At 44.4% G+C, this 21827-nt stretch overlaps 1 protein-coding gene across 1 annotated transcript in view; it reads left to right on the top strand.

Annotated features, from left to right (window-relative positions):
* LOC140480168 (mitochondrial adenyl nucleotide antiporter SLC25A24-like) overlaps positions 1-2295 on the top strand; it is an 81175-nt gene extending 78880 nt beyond the window's left edge. Inside the window, exon 10 of the mRNA XM_072574909.1 lies at positions 798-2295. Within this exon, the coding sequence (XP_072431010.1) occupies positions 798-982 (185 nt within the window). The 3' untranslated portion in view covers positions 983-2295. The remainder of the gene's footprint in view (positions 1-797) is intronic.
* Positions 2296-21827: the final 19532 nt, after the last annotated feature.

Below are 21827 nucleotides of genomic sequence, written 5' to 3'. Positions count from 1 at the left end.
ACCTTGTCTGGGCAACTTGTGACTCCAATTCTAGTTAAGGTGGCCCTGGCTCACCAACGCCTTCTAAGAACAAGGGCAGTGTATAAAAAAAAGGGGAGAGATTAACTGACGTTGGGGGTGTTTTGTACTTACAGAGGGCAGCTTCCGAAAATTGTGGAACTCTGAGGGGTGTCTCAACCTTCATTGATTTTCGGAGTTGTTTAAAAAAAAAATTCTGATCTCTGAACCCTCATTGATTTTCAGAAGCTGTTGAGCTCTGACATTTTTATACTGGCAATGGGCGATTTTTAAAATGTAGTGATTAAGGCTGATCTACTTAAAATAGGTAGAAAGGAAGTGTGGAACCCTCTCAGAATTAAGAAAATTTGATTTGGCTAGATTGGTGTTCACTTTTATCAAGTAACTTAAGTATTGATTTAAGAAAATATTGCAATATTTTAGAATAAAAGTTTTGATAATTTAAAACTAAAGTTTTGATAATCTGTAAAATTAATTAGGGTCTGTGGAAGTTTGATTGGGGAATAAAAAAATCCTTTGAATAGTTGCTACAAAACAGAAGTAGTTTTAAAACGGGCAATTATATTGATAAAACAGATGATCCATCCTCAATGTTAGTGAGATTATGTGAAAGATTTCCCGAAAAATCTAAAACCATTTTGTTATGTTATTTTAAATTGAAAAGCCACTTTGAGGTTAATAAAAATCTACATCCTAAGTGTAGCGTAGGATATCAGAAACTGAGGTTCACATTTTGCTGAATTTGAATGCAATTAACAGAGAATCTGGTATCTTTGCAGCTTCACTGGAGGGATCACAACAGCTCAATATGATGAGTCTATTTCGAAAGATTGTGGCTAAAGAGGGACCCTTGGGCCTCTACAGGGGTCTGGCCCCAAACTTCATGAAGGTGATCCCTGCTGTAAGCATCAGCTATGTTGTGTATGAACGCATGAAGACTGCTCTGGGGATCCAGTCCAGCTAATAGTGGTCACATCTACTCAAGGAACCAAATTTCACTCCACAACAAATCCCATTCGTAGCTTCAGATACAGACTGGCAAAATACAGTTGCCAGATGCCATTCTCCTCATTTAGGAGAGAAACTAGAAAACATTTCTCCACACAAAGGATGCCAGAAGTGTGGAACTCTCCCACAAAGAAGTAACAGATGCTGGGCTGAATTCATAATCTTAAATAGGAAATCACTTTTTTTTTGTTAAACAAGCCAAGGGCATCAAGGAATATGTGGCTAAAATAGGAAAATGCAGTTAGAATACAGATCAGCGATGATTCCATTCAATGATAGAGATGATTTGAGGGGCAGAATGGTCTCTTGTTTCAGTGTTCTTGATTGCAAGGCTCAGTGAAATGTGGGGATTGCAGAACCTAATTCTTGAAACATTATATAAAAATCCCTAAATGTCTAACATTAGAGCAGAACTTCCAAAGAACAAAGAAAATTTACAGCCCAGGAACAAGCCCTTCAGTCCTCCAAGCCTGAGCCGATCCAAATGTACTGCCTAAACCTGTTGGTCAATTCCTAAGCATCTGAATCCCTCTGCTCCCCACCTACTCATGCATTTGTCCATACACATCCAGTCCAGTCTCGTGACCCTGGACTCTAATGAATGGCCTCTTGATGAGCCTCACTATGGGCCTTGACCTCAGTGCTACTGAAATATACATTCTGTGATACAATATCATTTTGCTCACAAGTCCACAGTTGATTTGGCTGTGCTTTCAGATCTGAGCAGAAGCACCTTCAACTGGTGTTAGTCAAAGAATTGACATTTCAAGATGACATGCACTTCTTTAAAAATTTTCCATCCACAGTCTGGTGGAATGTTTACCAAATCATTCAATCTCTGGTAATAAAATTATTCACATTTGTTTAGCTTTGCTTTCATTGTGCAAATTATAATCAGCTTTTGCTTCTGGAAAACAAGCTCCGTATCCAAATTATTTGTAATGAGTGTATTTTCTCTTCTACTTGAACGATGTGCTTCTCTAGTTGGTCAAGTTACCTAAAGCGATTTAAACCAGTGACAATGAAGACAGAAACTTGATTTTATTTCCCAAACCAGGTTGTGCTTTGACTGTGACTTATGCCATACTGAGTTTTAAACGTATATCCCTGTACTGGTTCTATTTTGAGGAAAATAGAAGCTTTGAGTCAAAAAGATTTTGCATACTGAGTAACTTTGGAAAATTGGTTTCAGTACCTGTGCTTTTATACTTTATTATACACATATTGCATGGATTTTTTAAGTCAATAAATTCCCTGATTAATTTGTAACAGTTTGTGGTAATATCTTAATATGTTGGCCTGCTTTTTCACTCATGCCATCTGATGGAAGGAGGGAGCCCAACCTCCAATCATGCACCAGCTAATTAACAGCTTTAAGATATAATCCATCAGCCCAATTTCTATGCCTCTTGTGGCATAGTGGTAATATCCCTACCTTAGAGGCAGGAGGCCTGCGTTCAAGTCCCACATTTCCGAACAAGTTGACTATGTCTTTCTCAAATTTCTCACTCTAAATCCTTCATAAGGTCACAGACAAGCCACTCACCCACATTGAAACACTCTCACATAGACACACAACCTTAAAGTGATACAGTATCCACACTCACTGTGAAAAGCAAATACAAGAATGGTTCCAGGAAGGAGGAACTTGAATTTGGGGATAGATTGAAGAATTTGAGATTGCTCTCCTTCAGAGTGGCACCGTGGCTTGGTGGTTAGCACTGCTGCCCCACAGCGCCAGGGACCCGGGTTCAATCCCTGCCTTGGGTAACTGTCTATGTGGAGTTTGCACATTCTCCCCGTGTTTGCCTGGGTTTCCTCCACGTACTCCAGTTTCTTCCCACAGTCCAAAGATGCTACTGTCAGGCAGGAAGGAAGTGATAAGGTAAGGGAACCGTAGTTTACAACAGAAATTGCATCTCTTGTTACGAAGAAGAAGGAACTTATGTGTTGATGAGGCAAGATGGTACAGATGAGGCGATGGAGAGTTACAGACTAGCTAGGAAGGATTTAAAGAGAGAATTAAGAAGAGCAAAGAGAGGACACGAGCAGTCTTTAGCAAATAGAATAAAGGAGAACCCTAAAGCTTTCTGTAGGTATGTGAGGAATATAAGGACGATTGGCCCTATTCCTACCCTAATCAAAGAGAGAAGTGGGAAGTTGAGTGTGGATCCTGTGAAGATCGGAGAGATGCTAAATGAACATTTCTCATTGGTTTTCACTCAGGAAGAGGAGGTACGAGATATTAGACTAGAAAGGATTGAGGTGAGTTACAAACCAGTGTTAGCAGTTTTAGAAGGAGTGAAAGTAGACAAGTCCCCTCGGCCAGATGGGATTTATCCGAGGATTGTCTGGGAAGCTATGAACATAGAACAGTACAGCACAGAACAGGCCCTTCAGCCCACGATGTTGTGCCGACCACTGATCCTCATGTGTGCACCCTCAAATTTCTGTGACCATATGCATGTCCAGTAGTCTCTTAAATGTCCCCAATGACCCTGCCTCCACAACTGCTGCTGGCAACACATTCCATGCTCTCACAACTCTCTGTGTAAAGGACCCGCCACTGACCTCCCTTCTATACTTTCCTCCAACCAGCTTAAACTATGACCCCTCGTGTTAGTCATTTCTGCCCTGGGAAATAGTCTCTGGCTATCGACTCTATCTATACCTCTCATTATCTTGTATACCTCAATTAGGTCCCCTTTCCTCCTTCTTTTCTCCAATGAAAAAAGTCTGAGCTATGGAGGAGATAGCAGAGCCTTTGGCTTTGATACTTGAGCCGTCATTGTCTACAGATTTGGATCCAGAGGACTGGAGGGTTACAAATGTGCCCTTGTACAAGAAGGGCAGTAGAGATGACCTAGGTAATTATAGACCAGTGAGCCTTACTTCTGTTGTAGGAAAGGTTTTGGAAACCTAGCAAACAACAATTTGATTTCAAATAGTCAACATGGTTTCGTCAAGGGCATGTTGTGTCTCACAAACCTCATTGACTTTTTTGAGAAGGTGACCAAACATGTAGATGAGGGTAGGGCAGTTGACGTGGACTTCAGTAAAGCCACATGGTAGGCTAGTGGAAAAAATGCAGAGGCATGGAATTGAGGGTGATTTAGTAGTTTGGATTTGAAACTGGCTTTCTGAAAGAAGGCAGCGAATGGTGGTTGATGGAAAATATTCAGCCCAGAGTCCAGTTACTAGTGGTGTGCCACAAGGATCTGTTTTGGGACCATTGCCATTTGTCATTTTTATAAATGACTTAGACGCAGGCATATGTGGATGGATTAGTAAATTTGTAGATGACACTAAAGTCGGTGGGGTAGTGGACAGTGTGAAAGAATGTTACAGGTTGCAGGAGGACTTGGATAAACTGCAGAATTGGGCTGAGAGGTGGCAAATGGAGTTCAATTCAGCTAAATGTGAGGTGATTCACTTTGGGAAGAATAACAGGAAGGCAGAATATTGGGTTGATGGAAAGATTCGTGGCAGTATGGATGTGTAGATGGGTTTTGGAATACATTGATCCCTGAAAGTTGCCACCCAGGTGGATAGTGCTGTTAAGTCGACATACGGTGTGTTAGGTTTCATTGGTAGAGGGACTGAGTTCCAGAACCGCAATATCTTGCTGCAACTATACAAAACGCTGGTGCGGCCACACTTGGAATATTGTGTACAGTTCTGGTCGCCATATTTCGGGAAGGATGTGGAAGCATTGGAAAAGGTGCAGAGAAGATTTACCAGGATGTTGCCAGTTCTGGAGGGAAGGTCTTATGAAGAAAGGCTGAGGGACTTGGGTCTGTTCTCATTGGAGAGAAGAAGGCTAAGAGGGGATTTGATAGAGACATACGAGATGATCAGAGGATTAGATAGGGTGGACAGTGAAAGTCTTTTTCCTAGGATGATGATGTCAGCGTGTACGAGGGGGCATAACTACAAATTGAGGGGTGATAGATTTAAGACAGATATCAGAGGCAGGTTCTTTACTCAGAGAGTGGTCAGGGTGTGGAATGCCCTACCTGCTAATGTAGTTAACTCAGCCACATTAAGGAGATTTAAACAATCCTTAGATAAACACATAGATAACTTTGGGATAGTGTCGGGGGACAAGCTGAAAATAGTTCACAGGTCAGTGCAACATCAAGGGCCGAAGGGCCTGTTCTGCACCGTATTGTTCTATGTTCTATATGCAGGTCAGGTGAATTGGCCATTCTAAATTGCCCATAGTGTTAGGAGCATTAGTTAAGAGTTAATACAGGGTGGGGGATGATAGGTGTGGGTGGGTTGCTCTTCGGAGGGTCGGTGTGGACTTGTTGGGCCAAATGGCCTGTTTCCATATTGTAGGGAATCTAATCTAAAAAATCTAAAAGGCTAAGAAGCAATCAGATCGAGGTTTTAGAATCAGAAAATAGGAGGAATAGGCTAATCAGTCCTTTGAGCCTGCTGTGCCATTCCGTGTGATAATGACTGATCATCCAGGCTCCATATCCTTAGTACTTTCTCCCCATACCCTTTGATCCCTTTAGTCCTAAGAACGATGTGTAAATCTTTCTTGAAATGCTTTGGCCTGAACTGCATTCTGTGGCAGAGAATTCCACAGACTCACGACTCTCAGGAAGAAACGTTTCCTCATCTCAGTTCTAAATGTCCTGCCCTGTACTCTTAGACTCTGACCCGTGGATATCAGTCATGTTATCAGAGGAATTAATCTGCTAAACCTTTGTTGCACTCCCTGCATAGCTAGAAAATCCTTACCCAAGTAAAACCAGAAGAATAGGAGAACACCATTTGGTGCCTTGAGCCTGCTCTGCCATTCAAGAGGATTATGAATGATCCAACATTCACCACATCCATATTCCTGCCCATTCCCTGTAACCTTTGATTCTCTGACTGATAGATAGAATAGAACATAGAAGAATACAGCGCAGTACAGGCCCTTCGGCCCTCGATATTGCGCCGATCAAAGCCCACCTAACCTACACTAACCCACTATCCTCCATATACCTATCCAATGCCCGCTTAAATACCCATAAAGAGGGAGAGTCCACCACTGCTACTGGCAGGGCATTCCATGAACTTACGACTCGCTGAGTGAAGAACCTACCCCTAACATCAGTCCTATATCTACCCCCCCTTAATTTAAAGCTATGCCCCCTTGTCATAGCTGACTCCATACGTGGAAAAAGGTTCTCACTGTCAACCCTATCTAACCCCCTAATCATCTTGTACACCTCTATCAAGTCACCCCTAAACCTTCTTTTCTCCAATGAAAACAACCCAAAGTGCCTCAGCCTTTCCTCATAGGATCTTCCTACCATACCAGGCAACATCCTGGTAAACTTCCTCTGCACCCGTTCCAGTGCCTCCACATCCTTCCTATAGTAGGGCGACCAAAACTGCACACAATATTCCAGATGCGGCCGCACCAGAGTCTTATACAACTGCAGCATGACCTCAGGACTCCGGAACTCAATTCCTCTAGCAATAAAAGCCAGTACGCCATATGCCTTCTTCACTGCACTATTTACCTGGGTGGCAACTTTCAGAGATCTGTGTACATGGACACCAAGATCCCTCTGCTCTTCTACACTACCAAGTATCTGACCATTAGCCCAGTACCCCATCTTTTTGTTACTCTTACCAAAGTGAATCACCTCACACTTAGCGACATTGAACTCCATTTGCCACCTTTCTGCCCAGCTCTGCAGCTTCCCTATATCCCGCTGTAACCTGCCACATCCTTCCTCACTGTCTACAACTCCTCCGACTTTCGTATCATCCGCAAACTAGCTCACCCAACCTTCTAACCCTTCCTCCAGGTCATTTATAAAAATGACAAACAGCAATGGTCCCAAAACAGATCCTTGCGGAACACCGCTAGTGACGGCACTCCCAAGATGAACCTTTGCCATCAACTACTACCTTCTGTCTTCTTCCAGCCAGCCAATTCCTAATCCAAACCTCCAACTCACCCTCAATGCCATATCTCTGTATTTTCTGCAGTAGCCTACCATGGGGGACCTTATCAAACGCCTTACTAAAATCCATATATACCACATCTACCGCTTTCCCCTCATCTACCTCCTTAGTCACCTTCTCAAAGAATTCAATAAGGTTTGTGAGGCACGACCTGCCCTTCACAAAACCATGCTGACTATCCTTGATCACATTATTCTTATCCAGATGTGCATAAATCCTATTCCTTACAATTCTCTCTAAGACTTTGCCCACAACAGAAGTGAGACTCACTGGCCTATAGTTACTAGGATTATCCCTACTCCCCTTCTTGAACAAGGGAACCACGTTTGCTAGCCTCCAGTCCTCTGGCACTACTCCTGTAGACAAAGAGGACACAAAAATCAAGGCCAATGGCTCTGCAATCTCCTCCCTTGCTTCCCAGAGAATCCTAGGATAAATGCCATCAGGCCCAGGGGACTTATCTATTTTCACCCTTGCCAGAATTTCCAACACCTCTTCTCTACATATCTCAAAGCCATCCATTCTACTTATTCGTGCCTCAGTATTCATTTCGACAACAATGTCCTGTTCCTGAGTGAATACTGACGAAAAGTATTCATTCAGTGCCTCCCCAATCTCTTCAGCCTCCACACGCAACTTCCCATTACTATCCTTGATTGGACCTATTCCTACCCTAGTCATTCTTTTATTCCTAACATACCTATAGAAAGCCTTAGGGTTTTCCCTAATCCTACCAACTAAGGACCTTTCATGTCCCCTCCTTGCTGCTCTTAGCTCTCTCTTCAGGTCCTTCCGGGCTACCTTATAACTCTCAATCGCCCCTATTGAACCTTCACGCCTCATCTTTACAAAGGCCGCCCTCTTCCATTTAACAAGGGATTCCAATTCCTTATTAAACCACGGCTCCCTCACACAACCCTTTCCTAGAATCCATCTAAGCCTTAAATTTACACAAGGACTCTGTCCCTACAGCTGTCTGTGGCAAGGAGTTTCAAAGGCACTCAACTCCAGGGAAAAAAAAATCCTCATCTTAAAATGATGCCTTTTTATCCTGAGACTATGTCCTCTGGTGCTAGATTCATATACAGAATTCTCATACATTAGAGTTGATCCTTCTCTGTAGCTGTGACACTATATGCTGCATTCTGTTCAATTACCTTGATATGTAATGTATGATTTGTCTGGTGAGCATGCAAAACAATACTTTTCAGTGTATCTTGGTACATGTGACAAAAATAAACCCAATCAAATCAAAACTATTCACAGCACTCCAGATGTGGTCTAACCAGCACCTTGTATCGTTGCAGCAACATTTACTGATTCTTATAGTGCAACCCCCTGGAAATAAAGGCCAACATTCCATCAGCCTTCCCAATTACCTGCTGCCCCATGTGCTAGTTTTCTATGTTTAGTGCATAAATACCTCCAAGTCCCTTACTGTTCTGGCTTTCTACAATTTTTCTTCTTTTAAATGCTGTCCCTTCCAAAATGAACTTTGTATTTTCCCAAATTGTACTCCATTTTTCCCAACATTTTGCGCACTTAACATATCAATATCTCTTTGCAAACTGCTTGTATCCCTCTCACAACCTGCCTTTCCACCTATTTTTATTTGAGTAAATCCACATTTGGCATATGGGAATCTTTTAAAGGCCAGTTGATTAGAATTCAGGACCAGCATGTTCCTGTCAAAGTGAAAGATAAGGATGGCAAGATTTGCAAACAGTTGATGACGAGAAATTGTGAACTTCGTCAAAAAAAAGGAGGCATACATAAGGTTTAGGAAACTGAAGAGATACAGAGCCCTTAAAGAATACAAATATAGCAGGAAAGAACACAAAGTATTGTGAGGGCTAAAAGGGACCATGAAAAGTCTGTGGCAAATAGAATTGAGAAAAGTCCCAAGTGTTGTAGACATATATAAGGAGCAAGAGGGTAGCTAGGGAAAGGGTGCGTCACAAAGGAGGTAATTTATCCATGGAGCTTGATGAAGCAGATGAGGACCTTAAAAAATATTTTGCTAATTATCGAGAATTGATTGCAAAGTTGCTTGGTGTCATCAACAGTATGATTAAGCTGCACCTAATCAGCAATAACGTACGGAGTGATGGCCAATTTGGGATCTGCCAGAGCAATTCAGCTCCTGACCTCATTACAGCATTTTTTTCAAACATGGGGCGGCATGATGGTTCAGTAGTTAGCACTGTTGCCTCACAGCACCAGGAATTCAGGTTTGATTTCAATCTCAGGTGACTGAATGTGTGGAGTTTTCCCATAGTCTGCGGAATGGTCTCTGCAGTTTCCCCTGGGTGCTCTTGTTTCCTCACACAGTCCAAATATATGTTGGTGAGGTGGATTGACCATGGTGAATTGCCTGTAGTGTCTAGGGATGTGCAGGCTGGGTGGATTACCGTGGAAAATGCAGAGTTAGGGGATAGGTCGGGGATGGGCCTGGATGGAATGCTCTTCGAAAGGTCAGTGTGGACTCAACAGGCCAAATGGCCTTCTTCCACACTGCAGGTATACTATTAATTCTGTTCTATGGACAAAAGAGCTGAATTCCAGACATGAGGTAAGAGCCCTTGATATTAAGGCTGCATTTGACCAAGTGTAGCATCAGGAGCCCTAACAAAACTGGAATCAATGGAATCAGGCAGCAAACTCTCCACGCGTTGGAATCAGACCTGGCACGTAAGAAGATGGTTGTAGTTATTGGCAGTCTGTTATGTCACACCAGGGCAACTCTGTAGGAGTTCCTCCATTTGCCGAGAGGTGCAAGGGAGGACCGATGGACTTCTGGGGAATTTTTAAGTGGGTGAGATCTAGGACAGGTGTCAGATCCCGTGGTGGGAGAGCACTTTGGTGAAAGTGATCACAACTGCCTCACATTTACCATAGCCTTGGAGTGGGAAAGGAGCAGTTACCGAGGGAAGATATTTAATTGGGAAAAAGGAAATTATGACTCTATCAGACAGGAGTTGGGAAGTACAGACTGGGAGCAATTGTTCCACAGAAAGGGCACAGCAGACATGTGGAGACTATTTAAGGAGCAGTTGTTGCGAGTGACGCACAAATTTGTTCCTCTGAGACAGGCAAGAAGGGGTAAGATTAAGGAACCTTGGATGACGAGAACAGAGGAACTTCTCGTCAAAAGGAAGAAGACAGCTTACGTAAGGTGGAGGAAGCAAGGATCTAGCACAGCTTTAGAGGACTACTTAGAGGAGAAAGTGAGGATTGCAGATGCTGGAGACCAGAGTTGAGAAGTGTGGTGCTGGAAAAACACAGCAGGCCAGGCAGCATCCGAGGAGCAGGAGAATCGACATTTCGAGCATAAGCCCTTCTTCAGGAATTTTCTTCCTAATGAAGGGCTTATGCCCGAAACGTCGATTCTCCTGCTCCTCGGATGCTGCCTGGCCTGCTGTGTTTTTCCAGCACCACACTTCTCAACTTTAGAGGATTACAGCCTTGCCAGAAAGCAGCTCAGAAATGGACTGAGGAGAGCCAGGAGGGGGCACGAAAAAGGCTTGGCAGGAAGGATTAGGGAGAACCCAAAGGTGTTTTACTCATACGTGAGGAATAAGAGGATGATCATGAAGAAGGTAGGGCCGATCAGGGATAGCGGAGGGAACTTGTGCGTGGAGATTGAGCAGATAGGGGAATCCCTAAACAAGTTTTTTGCTTCGGTTTTCACCAAGGAAAGGGAGCGTGTTATAAATGAAAACTTAGAGGAGCTGGGATAAAGTCTTCACCATATCAAGATTGATGAAGATGATGTGCTAAAAATGTTGGAAAACATTAAGATTAATAAGTCCCCAGGGCCAGATCAGATTTATCCTCGATTGCTCCGGGAAACGAGAAAGGAGGTTGCTAAGCCACTACCGAGGATATTTGACTCCTCACTCTCCATGGGAGTCATACCAGAGGATTGGAAGGAGACAAATGTTGTTCCTCTTTTCAAGGGTAATAGGGAAATCCCTGGCAATTACAGACCAGTCAGTCTCACGTCTGTGGTCAGCAAAGTTGTGGAAAGAATTCTGAGGGATAGGATTTATAACTATTTGGCAAAGCATAGTGTGATTAAAGGCAGTCAGCATGGCTTTGTGAGGGGAAGGTCATGCCTCACAAATCTTACTGAGTTCTTTGAGGAGGTGTCAAAACAGGTCAACGATGGTCGAGCAGTGGATGTGGTATATATGGATTTCAGCAAGGCATTTGATAGGGTTCCCCATGATAGGCTGATTCATAAAGGTAAAAACAATGACTGCAGATGCTGGAAACCAGATTCTGGATTAGTGGTGCTGGAAGAGCACAGCAGTTCAGGCAGCATCCAAGGAGCTTCGAAATTGGCGTTTCGGGCAAAAGCCCTTCATTCATAAAGTCAGGCATTAATGGGACACAGGGAGATTTGGCTATCTGGATTCAGAATTGGTTGGCTGACAGAAGGCTTTTTCCCCGGGTACAACAAAGTGTTACAAGGGGACATAAATTTAAGGTGAAGGGTGGAAGGTTTCGGGGAGATGTCAGGGGTGGGTTCTTTACCCAGAGAGTGGTGGGGGCATGGAATGCGCTGCCCGTGGGAGTGGTAGAGTCAGAATCATTGGCGACCTTTAAGCGGCATTTGGATAGGTACATGGATGGGTGCTTAATCTAGGTTAGAAGTTCGGCACAACATCGTGGGCGGAAGGGCCTGTTCTGTGCTGTATTGTTCTATGTTCTATGTTCTATTTCTAAGGCAGAGAGTGGTTGTAGATGGAAAGTATTCTGTCTGGAAGACAGTGTTGAGTGGGGTCCTGCAGGGCTCTGTTCTTGGGCCTCTGCTCTTTGTAGTTTTTATAAATGGCTTGGATGAGGAGGTTGAGGGTGGGTTAGTAAATTTGCAGATGACACAAAGGTTGGAGATGTCGTCGATAGTATAGAGGGCTACTGCAGGCTGCAGCGTGACAGGATGCAGAGCTGGGCTGAGAAATGGCAGATGGAGTTCAACCTGGATAAATGTGAAGTGATGCATTTTGGAAGGTCGAACTCAAATGCTGAATATAGGATTAAAGACAGGGTTCTTGGCAGAGTGAAGGAATAGAGGGATCTGGGTGTGCAAGTACATAGATCCCTCAAAGTCACCACCCAAGTGGATAGGGTTGTTAAGAAAGCAAATACTGGATTAGTGGTGCTGGAAGAGCACAGCAGTTCAGGCAGCATCCAACAAGCAGCGAAATCGACGTTTCAGGCAAAAGACCTTCATCAGGAATAAATTCCTGATAAAGGGCTTTTGCCTGAAACGTCGATTTCGCTGCTCGTTGGATGCTGCCTGAACTGCTGTGCTCTTCCAGCACCACTAATCCAGTATTTGCTTTCCAGCATCTGCAGTCATTGTTTTTACCTCCTTGTTAAGAAAGCATATGGTGTTTTGGTTTTTATTAACAGGGTAACCGAGTTTAAGAGCCGTGAGGTTTTGCTGCAGCTCTACAAGTCCCTGGTGAGACCACACTTGGAATATTGTGCGCAGTTCTGGTCACACTACTATAGGAAAGACAGAGGCTTTGGAGAGGTTGCAAAGAAGATTTACCAGGATGCTGCCTGAATTGGAGGGTTTACCTTATGAAGAAAGGTTGAATAAGCTCAGACTTTTATCTCTGGAGAGGAGGAGGAAGAGAGGAGACCAAAATAATGAGAGGGATAGAGTCAATAGCCAGAGACATTTCCCCAGGGCAGGATTGACTGGTACGAGAAGTCATAGTTTGAAGATATTAGGAGAAAGGTATAAAGGAGACATCAGAGGTAGGTTCTTTATGCAGAGAGTTGTGAATGTATGGAATGCGTTGCCAGTTGAGGTGGTGGAAGCAATGTCATTGGGGACATTTAAGCGACTGCTGGACATGTACATGGATAGCAGTGAGTTGAGGGGTGCATAGGTTAAGTTACTGTATTGTACATTAGGATTAAGTCTCGGCACAACATCGTGTGCCTGGGGGCCTGTCCTGTGCTGTATGTTTCTATGTTCTATGATGTCACAGGCCCAATCATCTTCAGCTGTTTCATCAATGACATTCCCTCCATCACGAGGTCAGAAGTGAGAATGTTCACAATGTTCAGCAATATTCATAACACCTCAGACGCTGAAGCAATGTTCTAATGGAACAAGTTTGATGTCGCAACATGTATGGAATTCGTTGACCTGGGAGCGTAGTGGGATGAAGGTGAGACTTTTACTGAGGACCGATTGTTCAACCTCACTGAGGGGGTGTGGTAAAAACTCAGCATGGGTGGGGCCTGGTGTAGAGTTGGAGTTGGGAGTTGGAGCATTCATGTGATCATTGGTGACATTATTGGAGGAAGTGACAGAGTCATAGAGATGTACAGCATGGAAACAGACCCTTCTGCTCCTTGGATGCTGCCTGACCTGCTGCACTTTTCCAGCAACACATTTTCAGCTCCATATAGATCACATCTACTGCTCTGCTCTCATCAATCCTCTTTGTTACTTCTTAAAAAAACTCAATCAAGTTAGTGAGACATGATTTCCCATGCACAAAGCCATGTTGACTATCCTTAATCAGTCCTTGCCTTTCCAAATACATGTACATCCTGTCCCTCAGGATTCTCTCCAACAACTTGCCCACCACCGAGTTCAGGCTCATCGGTCTATAGTTCCCTGGTTTGTCTTTACCGCCCTTCTTAAACAGTGGCACGTTTGCCAACCTCCAGTCTTCCGGCACCTCACCTGTGACTATCGATGATACAAATATCTCAGCAAGAGGCCCAGCAATCACTTCTCTCGCTTCCCACAGAGTTCTCGGGTACACCTGATCAGGTCCTGGGGATTTATCCACCTTTACCCGTGTCAAGATATCCAGCAATTCCTCCTCTGTAATCTGGACATTTGCGAGATGTCACCATCTATTTCCCTACAGTCTATATCTTCCATATCCTTTTCCACAGTAAATACTGATGCAAAATATTCATTTAGTATCTCCCCCATTTTCTGTGGCTCCACACAAAGCCTGCCTTGCTGATCTTTGAGGGGCCCTATTCTCTCCATAGTTACCCTTTTGTCCTTAATATATTTGTAAAAACCCTTTGGATTCGCCTTAATTCTATTTGCCAAAGCTATTTCATGTCCCCTTTTTGCCCTCCTGATGTCCCTCTTAAGTATACTCCTACTTCCTTTATACTCTTCTAAGGATTCACTCGATCTATCCTGTCTATACCTGACATATGCTTCCTTCTTTTTCTTAACCAAACCCTCAATTTCTTTAGTCATCCAGCATTCCCTATACCTACTAGCCTTTCCTTTCACCCTGACAGGAATATACTTTCTCTGGATTCTTGTTATCTCATTTCTGAAGGCTTCCCATTTTCCAGCCGTCCTTCTACCTGCAAACATCTGCCTCCAATCAGCTTTCGAAAATTCTTACCTAATACCTTCAAAATTGGCTTTTCTCCAACAGTTCCTCCAAGATTAGTTGTGAATTTCACTGTTTGATCATTTTCCCAGATGCACTCCGATGTCCAGCGATACACGAATTCAAACAGCAAAGGCAGTAACTGTGCAGGTTCTCTCTCTCGCTCTCTCTCTCTCCTGCAATGACCTCCCCATGTGCTTCCTTTGTCTGTTCTTCTTTTTAAAACTGCTATTGTTTTGACTTTTTTTTCCAAAGTTCCAAAACAATGCAACAACATATGAAACAGTAATTGCTGCTCCTGCAATTCGAGGAAGTCACCTCCAGCACCTAAAATACCTCAAAAAAGGAGCAGCTGTTACAGCCAGAAATTTTTCCCACTCTCCTAAACCCTGGAACCTGCAACATCCATTCCTCACCCTGCTCTATCCATGTCTCCGAAATGGCTACAACATCAAAGTCCCAGGTACCCATCCATGCTGCAAGCTCACCTACCTAAAATACGTCTGACGTTGAAGTTGACACATTTCAAACCTGCTTGGCTGTCTGCCAGCACTTTCCTGTGACCCTGAAATCCTGTCCCTGTACTTCCTACTCTCACCCTCCTGTGCACTGCAACTGCACCTCAGGTTCCCACCCCGCTACTGAGCTAGTTTAAACCCACCCGAAGAGCACCAGCAAATTTCCCACCCAGGATGTTAATACCCCTCTGGTTCAAGTGAAGACCGTCCTGTAGAACAATACAGCACAGTACAGGCCCTTCTGCCCACAATGTTGTGCCGAGCATTTATTTTAATCTAAGATCAACCTAACCTGCACACACCTCAATCTACAGCCATCCATGTGCTTGTCCAGCAGTCGCTCAAATGTTCCTAATGTCTCTGACATCTCCCTTATACCTTCCTCCAATCACCTTAAAATTATGACCACTCACGACAGCCATGTCGAACCCTGGGAAAAAGTGTCTGGCTACCTACTCCACACAGCTCTATTCCTGATTAATTTTCTGGCTCCTCAGATGCTGCCTGACCTGCTGTGTTTTTCCAGCACCACTCTAATCTGGATTCCGGTTTCCAGTATCTGCAGTCCTTGTTTTTTACCTATCTGCTCCACATATGCCTATTAACAACTGTATGCATCCATCAAGTCACCTCTCTTCCTTCTTCTCGCCAGTGTGAAAAGCCCTAACTCACTCAACCTCTCTTCATAAGAAAAGTTCTCCAATTCAGGCAGCATCCTGGTAAATGTCCTCTGCAACCCCTCTAAACATAGAGCATAGAATAATACAGCGCAGAACAGGTCCTTCGGCCCTTGATGTTGCGCCGACCTGTGGACTATTCTTAGCTCATCCCCCTACACTATCCCAAAATCATCCATGAGCATATCCAAGGATTGTTTAAATCTCCCTGAGTTGCTGAGTTGACTACCTTAGCAGATAGGGTATTCCACGTCCTTACTACTCTCTGCGTAAAGAACCTGCCTCTGACACTAGTCTTAAATCTATCGCCCCTCAATTTGTAGTTATGTCCTCTCGTATAAGCTGACGTCATCATCCTAGGAAAAAGTCTTTCTCTGTCTACCCTATCTAATCCTCTGATCATTTTGTATGTCTCTATCAAATCCCCCCTTAGCCTTCTTTTTTCCGATGAGAAAAGACCCAAGTCTCTCAGCCTTTCCTCATAAGACCTTCCCTCCAGACCAGGCAACATCCTAGTAAACCTCCTCTGCATCTTTTCCAATGCTTCCACATCCTTTCCGTAATGGGGCGACCAGAACTGGGCACAATATTCCAAGTGTAAGTCTAACCAGTATCTATAGAGCTGCAGCAAAACCTCACTGATTTTAAACTCAATTCCCCTGTTAATGAAAGCTAAAACACTATACACCTTCTTAATGACCCTATCAACTTTGGTGGTAACTTTGAGGGATCTATGCATATGAACCCCAAGATCCCGCTGCTCCTCCACACTGCCAAGAGTCCTGTCTTTATCCCTGTATTCAGCATTCAAATTCGACCTTCCAAAATGAATCACTTCGCATTTATCCAGGTTGAACTCCATCTGCCACTTTTGCTCTGCATCCTGTCAATATCTTGTTGCCTGCAACAGCCCTCAACACTATCTACAACACCACCAACCTTGGTGTCAATGGCAAACCTACTAACCACCCTTTCATTCTTCATCCAAGTCATTTATAAAAACTACAAAGAGCAGAAGTCCAAGAATAGATCCCTGCGGGACACCACTAATCACCAACCTCCAGGCGGAATACTTTCCATACACTACCACTCACTGTCTTCTTTCGGCCAGCCAATTCTGTATCTAGACAGCCAAATTTCTCTGTATCCCATACCTCTTAACTTTCTGAATGAGCCTATTATGGGGTACCTTATCAAATGCCTTACAAAAATCCACATTTACCACATCCACTGCTCAACCTTTGTCAACTTGTCTTGTCACATCCTCAAAGAACTCAATAAGGCTTGTGAGGCATGACCTGCCCCTCACAAAGCCATGCTAACTATGTTTTTCCAAATACTTAAAAATCCTCTCTCTCAGAATCCTTTCCAGTACCTTGCTTACCACAGATGTAAGACTGACTGGTCTGTAATTCCCAGGGATTTCCCAATTCCCTTTCTTGAACAGAGGAACAGCATTCGCCTCCCTCCAATCAGCCAGTACTACTCCTGTGGAGAGTGAGGATGCAAAGATCATCACCAGAGGTGTAACAATCTCATTTCTCACTTCCCGTAATAACCTTGGATATATCTGATCTGACCCTTAATATCAATCTGTTCAAGCGTATTAACCTGGTCTCTCACTATCAACAAGGTCCATCTCTCTCGTGAACACTTCAACAAAAAACTCATTTAGGGCCTCCCCTACTCTTCAGACTCCAGGCACAAGTTCCCTACACTATCCTTGATCGTCCCTACCCTCTTTCTGATCATTCTCTCATTAATCATGATGTGTAGAGCGAATTTTGGTTTTCCCTAATCCTTCCTGCCAAGGTTTTGTTGCGCCCCCTCCTAGCTCTCCTCAGTTCATTTTTGAGTTCTTTCCTAACTACCCTGTATTACTCTAAAGCTGTGCCAGATCCTCGCTTTCTCAAACTTAAGTAAGCTTCCTTCTTCCTTTTGACGAGAAGCTCCTCTGCTCTTGTCATCCAAGGCTTCTTCACCTTACCATTCCTTGCCTGTCTCAGTGGGACAAAGGTATCCAACACTCGCAACAAGTGCACCTTAAACAGCCTCCACATTTCTGCTGTGCACTTCCCGCAGAACAATTATTCCCAATTTATACTCCACAGCTCCTGTCTAATAGCAGTACAATTTCCCCTCCCCCAAACTGTCTGTTCCTAACCCTCTCATGGCTATGGTAAAGGTGAAGCAGTTGTGGTCACTGTCACTGAAATGCTCTCCCTCAGAGAGATCTGACATCTGGCCTGGTTCGTTGCCTAGCCCCAAATCCAATATGGCTTCCCCCATGGTCAGCTTATCTACATATTGAGACAGGAATCCCTCCTGGACATACCTGACAAAATCAACTCCATTCAGACCATCTGCACTGAGAGGATTCTAATCAATATTGGGGAAGTTAAAGTCATTCATTACAACAACTGTTACATCTGCAGCTTTCCAACATCTACCGTCCAATCTGTTCTTCCATCTCTCTATTGAGGGATCTGTAGAAAACATCCAATAAAGTGACTGCTTCTTTCCTGTTACTGACTTCCATTCATAATGACTCAGTAAATAAACCCTCAACAACCTTCTTTTCTGCAGCTGTGATGCACTCTCTCATTAACAATGCTACTGCCCCTCCACTTTTTAAAAAAGACAGCTGCAACCATTCCTGCCCCTGTGAAATCCATAAGGTAAAAACAATGACTGCAGATGCTGAAAACCAAATACTGGATTAGTGGTGCTGGAAGAGCACAGCAGTTCAGGCAGCATCCAATGAGCAGCGAAATCGACATTTCGGGCAAAAGCCCTTCATCAGGAATAAAGGCAGTGAGCCTGAAGCGTGGAGAGATAAGCTAGAGGAGGGTGGGGTTGGGGAGAGAGTAGCATAGAGTATAATGGGTGAGTGGGGGAGGGGATGAAGGTGATAGGTCAGGGAGGAGAGGGTGGAGTGGATAGGTGGAAAAGGAGATAGGCAGGTCGGACAAGTCCGGACAAGTCAAGGAGACAGTGCTGAGCTGGAAGTTTGAAACTAGGATGAGGTGTGGGAAGGGGAAATGAGGAAACTGTTGAAGTCCACATTGATGCCCTGGGGTTGAAGTGTTCCAAGGCGGAAGATGAGGCGTTCTTCCTCCAGGCTTCTGGTGGTGAGGGAGCGGTGGTGAAGGAGGCCCGGGAACATCTCCGAGACACCCGCACCAATCAACCAAACCGCCCCGTGGCCCAACATTTCAACTCCCCCTCCCACTCTGCCGAGGACATGGAGGTCCTGGGCCTCCTTCACCGCCACTCCCTCACCACCAGACGCCTGGAGGAAGAACGCCTCATCTTCCGCCTCGGAACACTTCAACCCCAGGGCATCAATGTGGGCTTCAACAGCTTCCTCATTTCCCCTTCCCCCACCTCATCCTAGTTTCAAACTTCCAGCTCAGCACTGTCTCCTTGACTTGTCCGGACTTGTCCGACCTGCCTATCTTCTTTTCTACCTATCCACTCCACCCTCTCCTCCTTGACCTATCACCTTCATCTCCTCCCCCACTCACCCATTGTACTCTATGCTACTCTCTCCCCAACCGCACCCTCCTCCAGCTTATCTCTCCACGCTTCAGGCTCACTGCCTTTATTCCTGATGAAGGGCTTTTGCCCGAAACGTCGATTTCGCAGCTCGTTGGATGCTGCCTGAACTGCTGTGCTCTTCCAGCACCACTAATCCAGTGAAATCCATGTCTCTGTTATGGCCACAACATCATAGTTCCAGGTACTGATCCACACTTCAAGTTCATCACTCTTATTCCTGACACTCCTTGCATCGAGTCAAGATTAGAGGTGCTGGAAAAGCACAGTAGGTTAGGCAGTATCCGAGGAGCAGGAAATTTGACGTTTCGGACAAAAGCCCTCCATCAGGAATGAGACTGGGAGCCTCCGGGGTGGAGAGATAAATGGGAGGGGGGTGGGGCTGAAGGGAAGGTAGCTGAGAATGCGATAGGTGGATGGAGGTGGGGGTGAAGGTGATAGGCCAAGAGGAGGGTGGAGCGGATAGGTGGGAAGGAAGATTGACAGATGGGACAGGTCATGAGAACGGTGCTGAGCTGGAAGTTGTAACTGGGGTAAGCTGGGGGGAGGAGAAATGAGGTAACTGGCGAAGTCCATATTCTTGCAATGAAACATACAGATTTTAATCCATCTGTTTGCCCTATAAACTGTGTATCCTTCTTGACAGACTCTCTCCAGTCTATTTCTGCCCGTTTAACAACTACTGGTCTCCTCTAACTTGTAGCTCTGGTACCCATCTCCCTGCCAAACTAGTTTAATCCCTCCTGAAATGCTCTAGCAAATCTCCCGCCCGGGACATTGCTGTCCCTCCAGTTTAAGTGCAACCTGTCCTTCATGTGCGGGTCCCACCTTCCCAGAAGGTACTCCAATGATCTATGTATCTGAAGTCCTCCCTCCTGCACTAGCCCTGCAGCCAAGTGCTTACCTGCACTCGCTCCTGGATTCTTGGCTCACTAGCACGTGGCACCAGTAGTAATCCTGAGATTACTAATCTGCCTGTCCTGCTTTTTAGCTTCCAACCTAACACTCTGAAATCACTTTGTAGAGCCTTATCCCTTTTCTTGGCTATGGCATTGTTGCCAATGTGCACCACGGCATCTGACTGCTCACCCCCCCCTCAAGGGGAGGAAACAGCCGTCCTTACCTGGTTTGGTCTATGTGACTCCAGACCCACAGCAATGTGGTTCACTCTCAACAATTAGGAATGCGCAATAAATGCTGGCCTAGCCAACTATCCCCTCACCCCATGAATGAATTTTCAAAAATTATGATGTTATTGCCAGTATGGAGACATGATTAAAAGAGAGAAAGGATCAGCAACTTCATATTCCAGGAAATCTCTGTTTTAGATGGGACAGAAAGGGAAACAATAAGGGTGGAGGAGTTGCATTGCTGATTAGGGATCATATGTTGTGGGAGGACATATCAAAGGGATCTTACACTGAGACAATATAGGTGGAGCTCAGGAATAGAAAGGTGAAATCACAATATTGGGTGTTTTCTATAGACCCCCCAAAAGCACATGGGACACAGGGAAGCAGATATGTAGTCAGATTCTGGAAAGATGTGGAAAAAGCAGTAGGTCAAACAGGTATGGACATATCTTGTGGGTAACTTCAACTTTCCTTTAATGTCTGGGACTCCCTTAGAGCCAGAGGCTTGGATACAGAGCAATTTACTAAATGTGCTAGGTCGAGGCAGCTGCAAACGGATGAAATCCTTGAAGCGCAGAGAAAAGTTAGGAAGGAACTTAAACGTGGAATTAGGAAGGCTAAAAGTGGCCATAATATTTAGCAAACCGAGTCAAGGAGAATCCCAAGGCTTTTTATATTAGAATAAAGAGGGTAGCAAAGGAAAGAATAGGCCCACTCAAGGACAAAGAAGGGAAATTGTCTATGGAGCCACAGGAAGTGGGAGAGATCCTTATTGAGGACGTTAAATCAGTATTCACCAAGGAGAAGGACATGACTGATATTGAAGTCAGGGGTGTGTGTGCGAATACTCTAGAGAATGTCAATACATTGAAGATGATGTTGTTGGCTATCCTAAATTGCAACAAGGTAGACACATCCCTTGGGCCAGATGGGATCTATCCCAGTTTACTGAATAAATAGCTGGGGCATTAGCAGATATCTTCACATTCTCTTTGACCACAGGTGGGGTTGCATAGGACTGGAGAATAGCCAATGTTATTTCCTTGTTTAAGAAAGGAAGCAGGGATAATCCAGGAAATTATAGACCAGTGAGCCTGATGTTTGTGATGGGAAAACTCTTGGAGAAGATACTGAGGGACAAGATATATGCACATTTGGAGGAAAATTGACCAGTTAGTGACAGGTAACATAGTTTTGTATGGGGAAGGTCATGTCTCATCAACCTGATTAAATTTTTTGAAGAGGCAACTATGATAGCTGATGCGAGAAGCCTGTGGATACAGTTTACATGAACTTTAGTAAAGCATTTGATAAAGTCCCACATGGCAGATTGACACAAAAACTAAAATCACATAGGATTCAGGGAGGGCTGGCTAGATGGATACAAAACTGGCTTGGTCATAGAATATAGAGGGTACTGGTGGAAGGGTGCTTTTTCTTTCAGAATGGAGACTGGTAATAAGTCATGTTCCGCAGGAATCAGTCTTAGGTCCTCTATTGTTTGTAGTGTATGTAAATGATCTAGAGGAAAATGTCGGT

Source organism: Chiloscyllium punctatum, chromosome 7, assembly GCF_047496795.1.
Source record: "Chiloscyllium punctatum isolate Juve2018m chromosome 7, sChiPun1.3, whole genome shotgun sequence".
Taxonomy (NCBI): Eukaryota; Metazoa; Chordata; class Chondrichthyes; order Orectolobiformes; family Hemiscylliidae; genus Chiloscyllium; species Chiloscyllium punctatum.
Note: the sequence above shows the minus strand (reverse complement) of the source record. Positions and strands in the feature narration are given on the sequence as shown.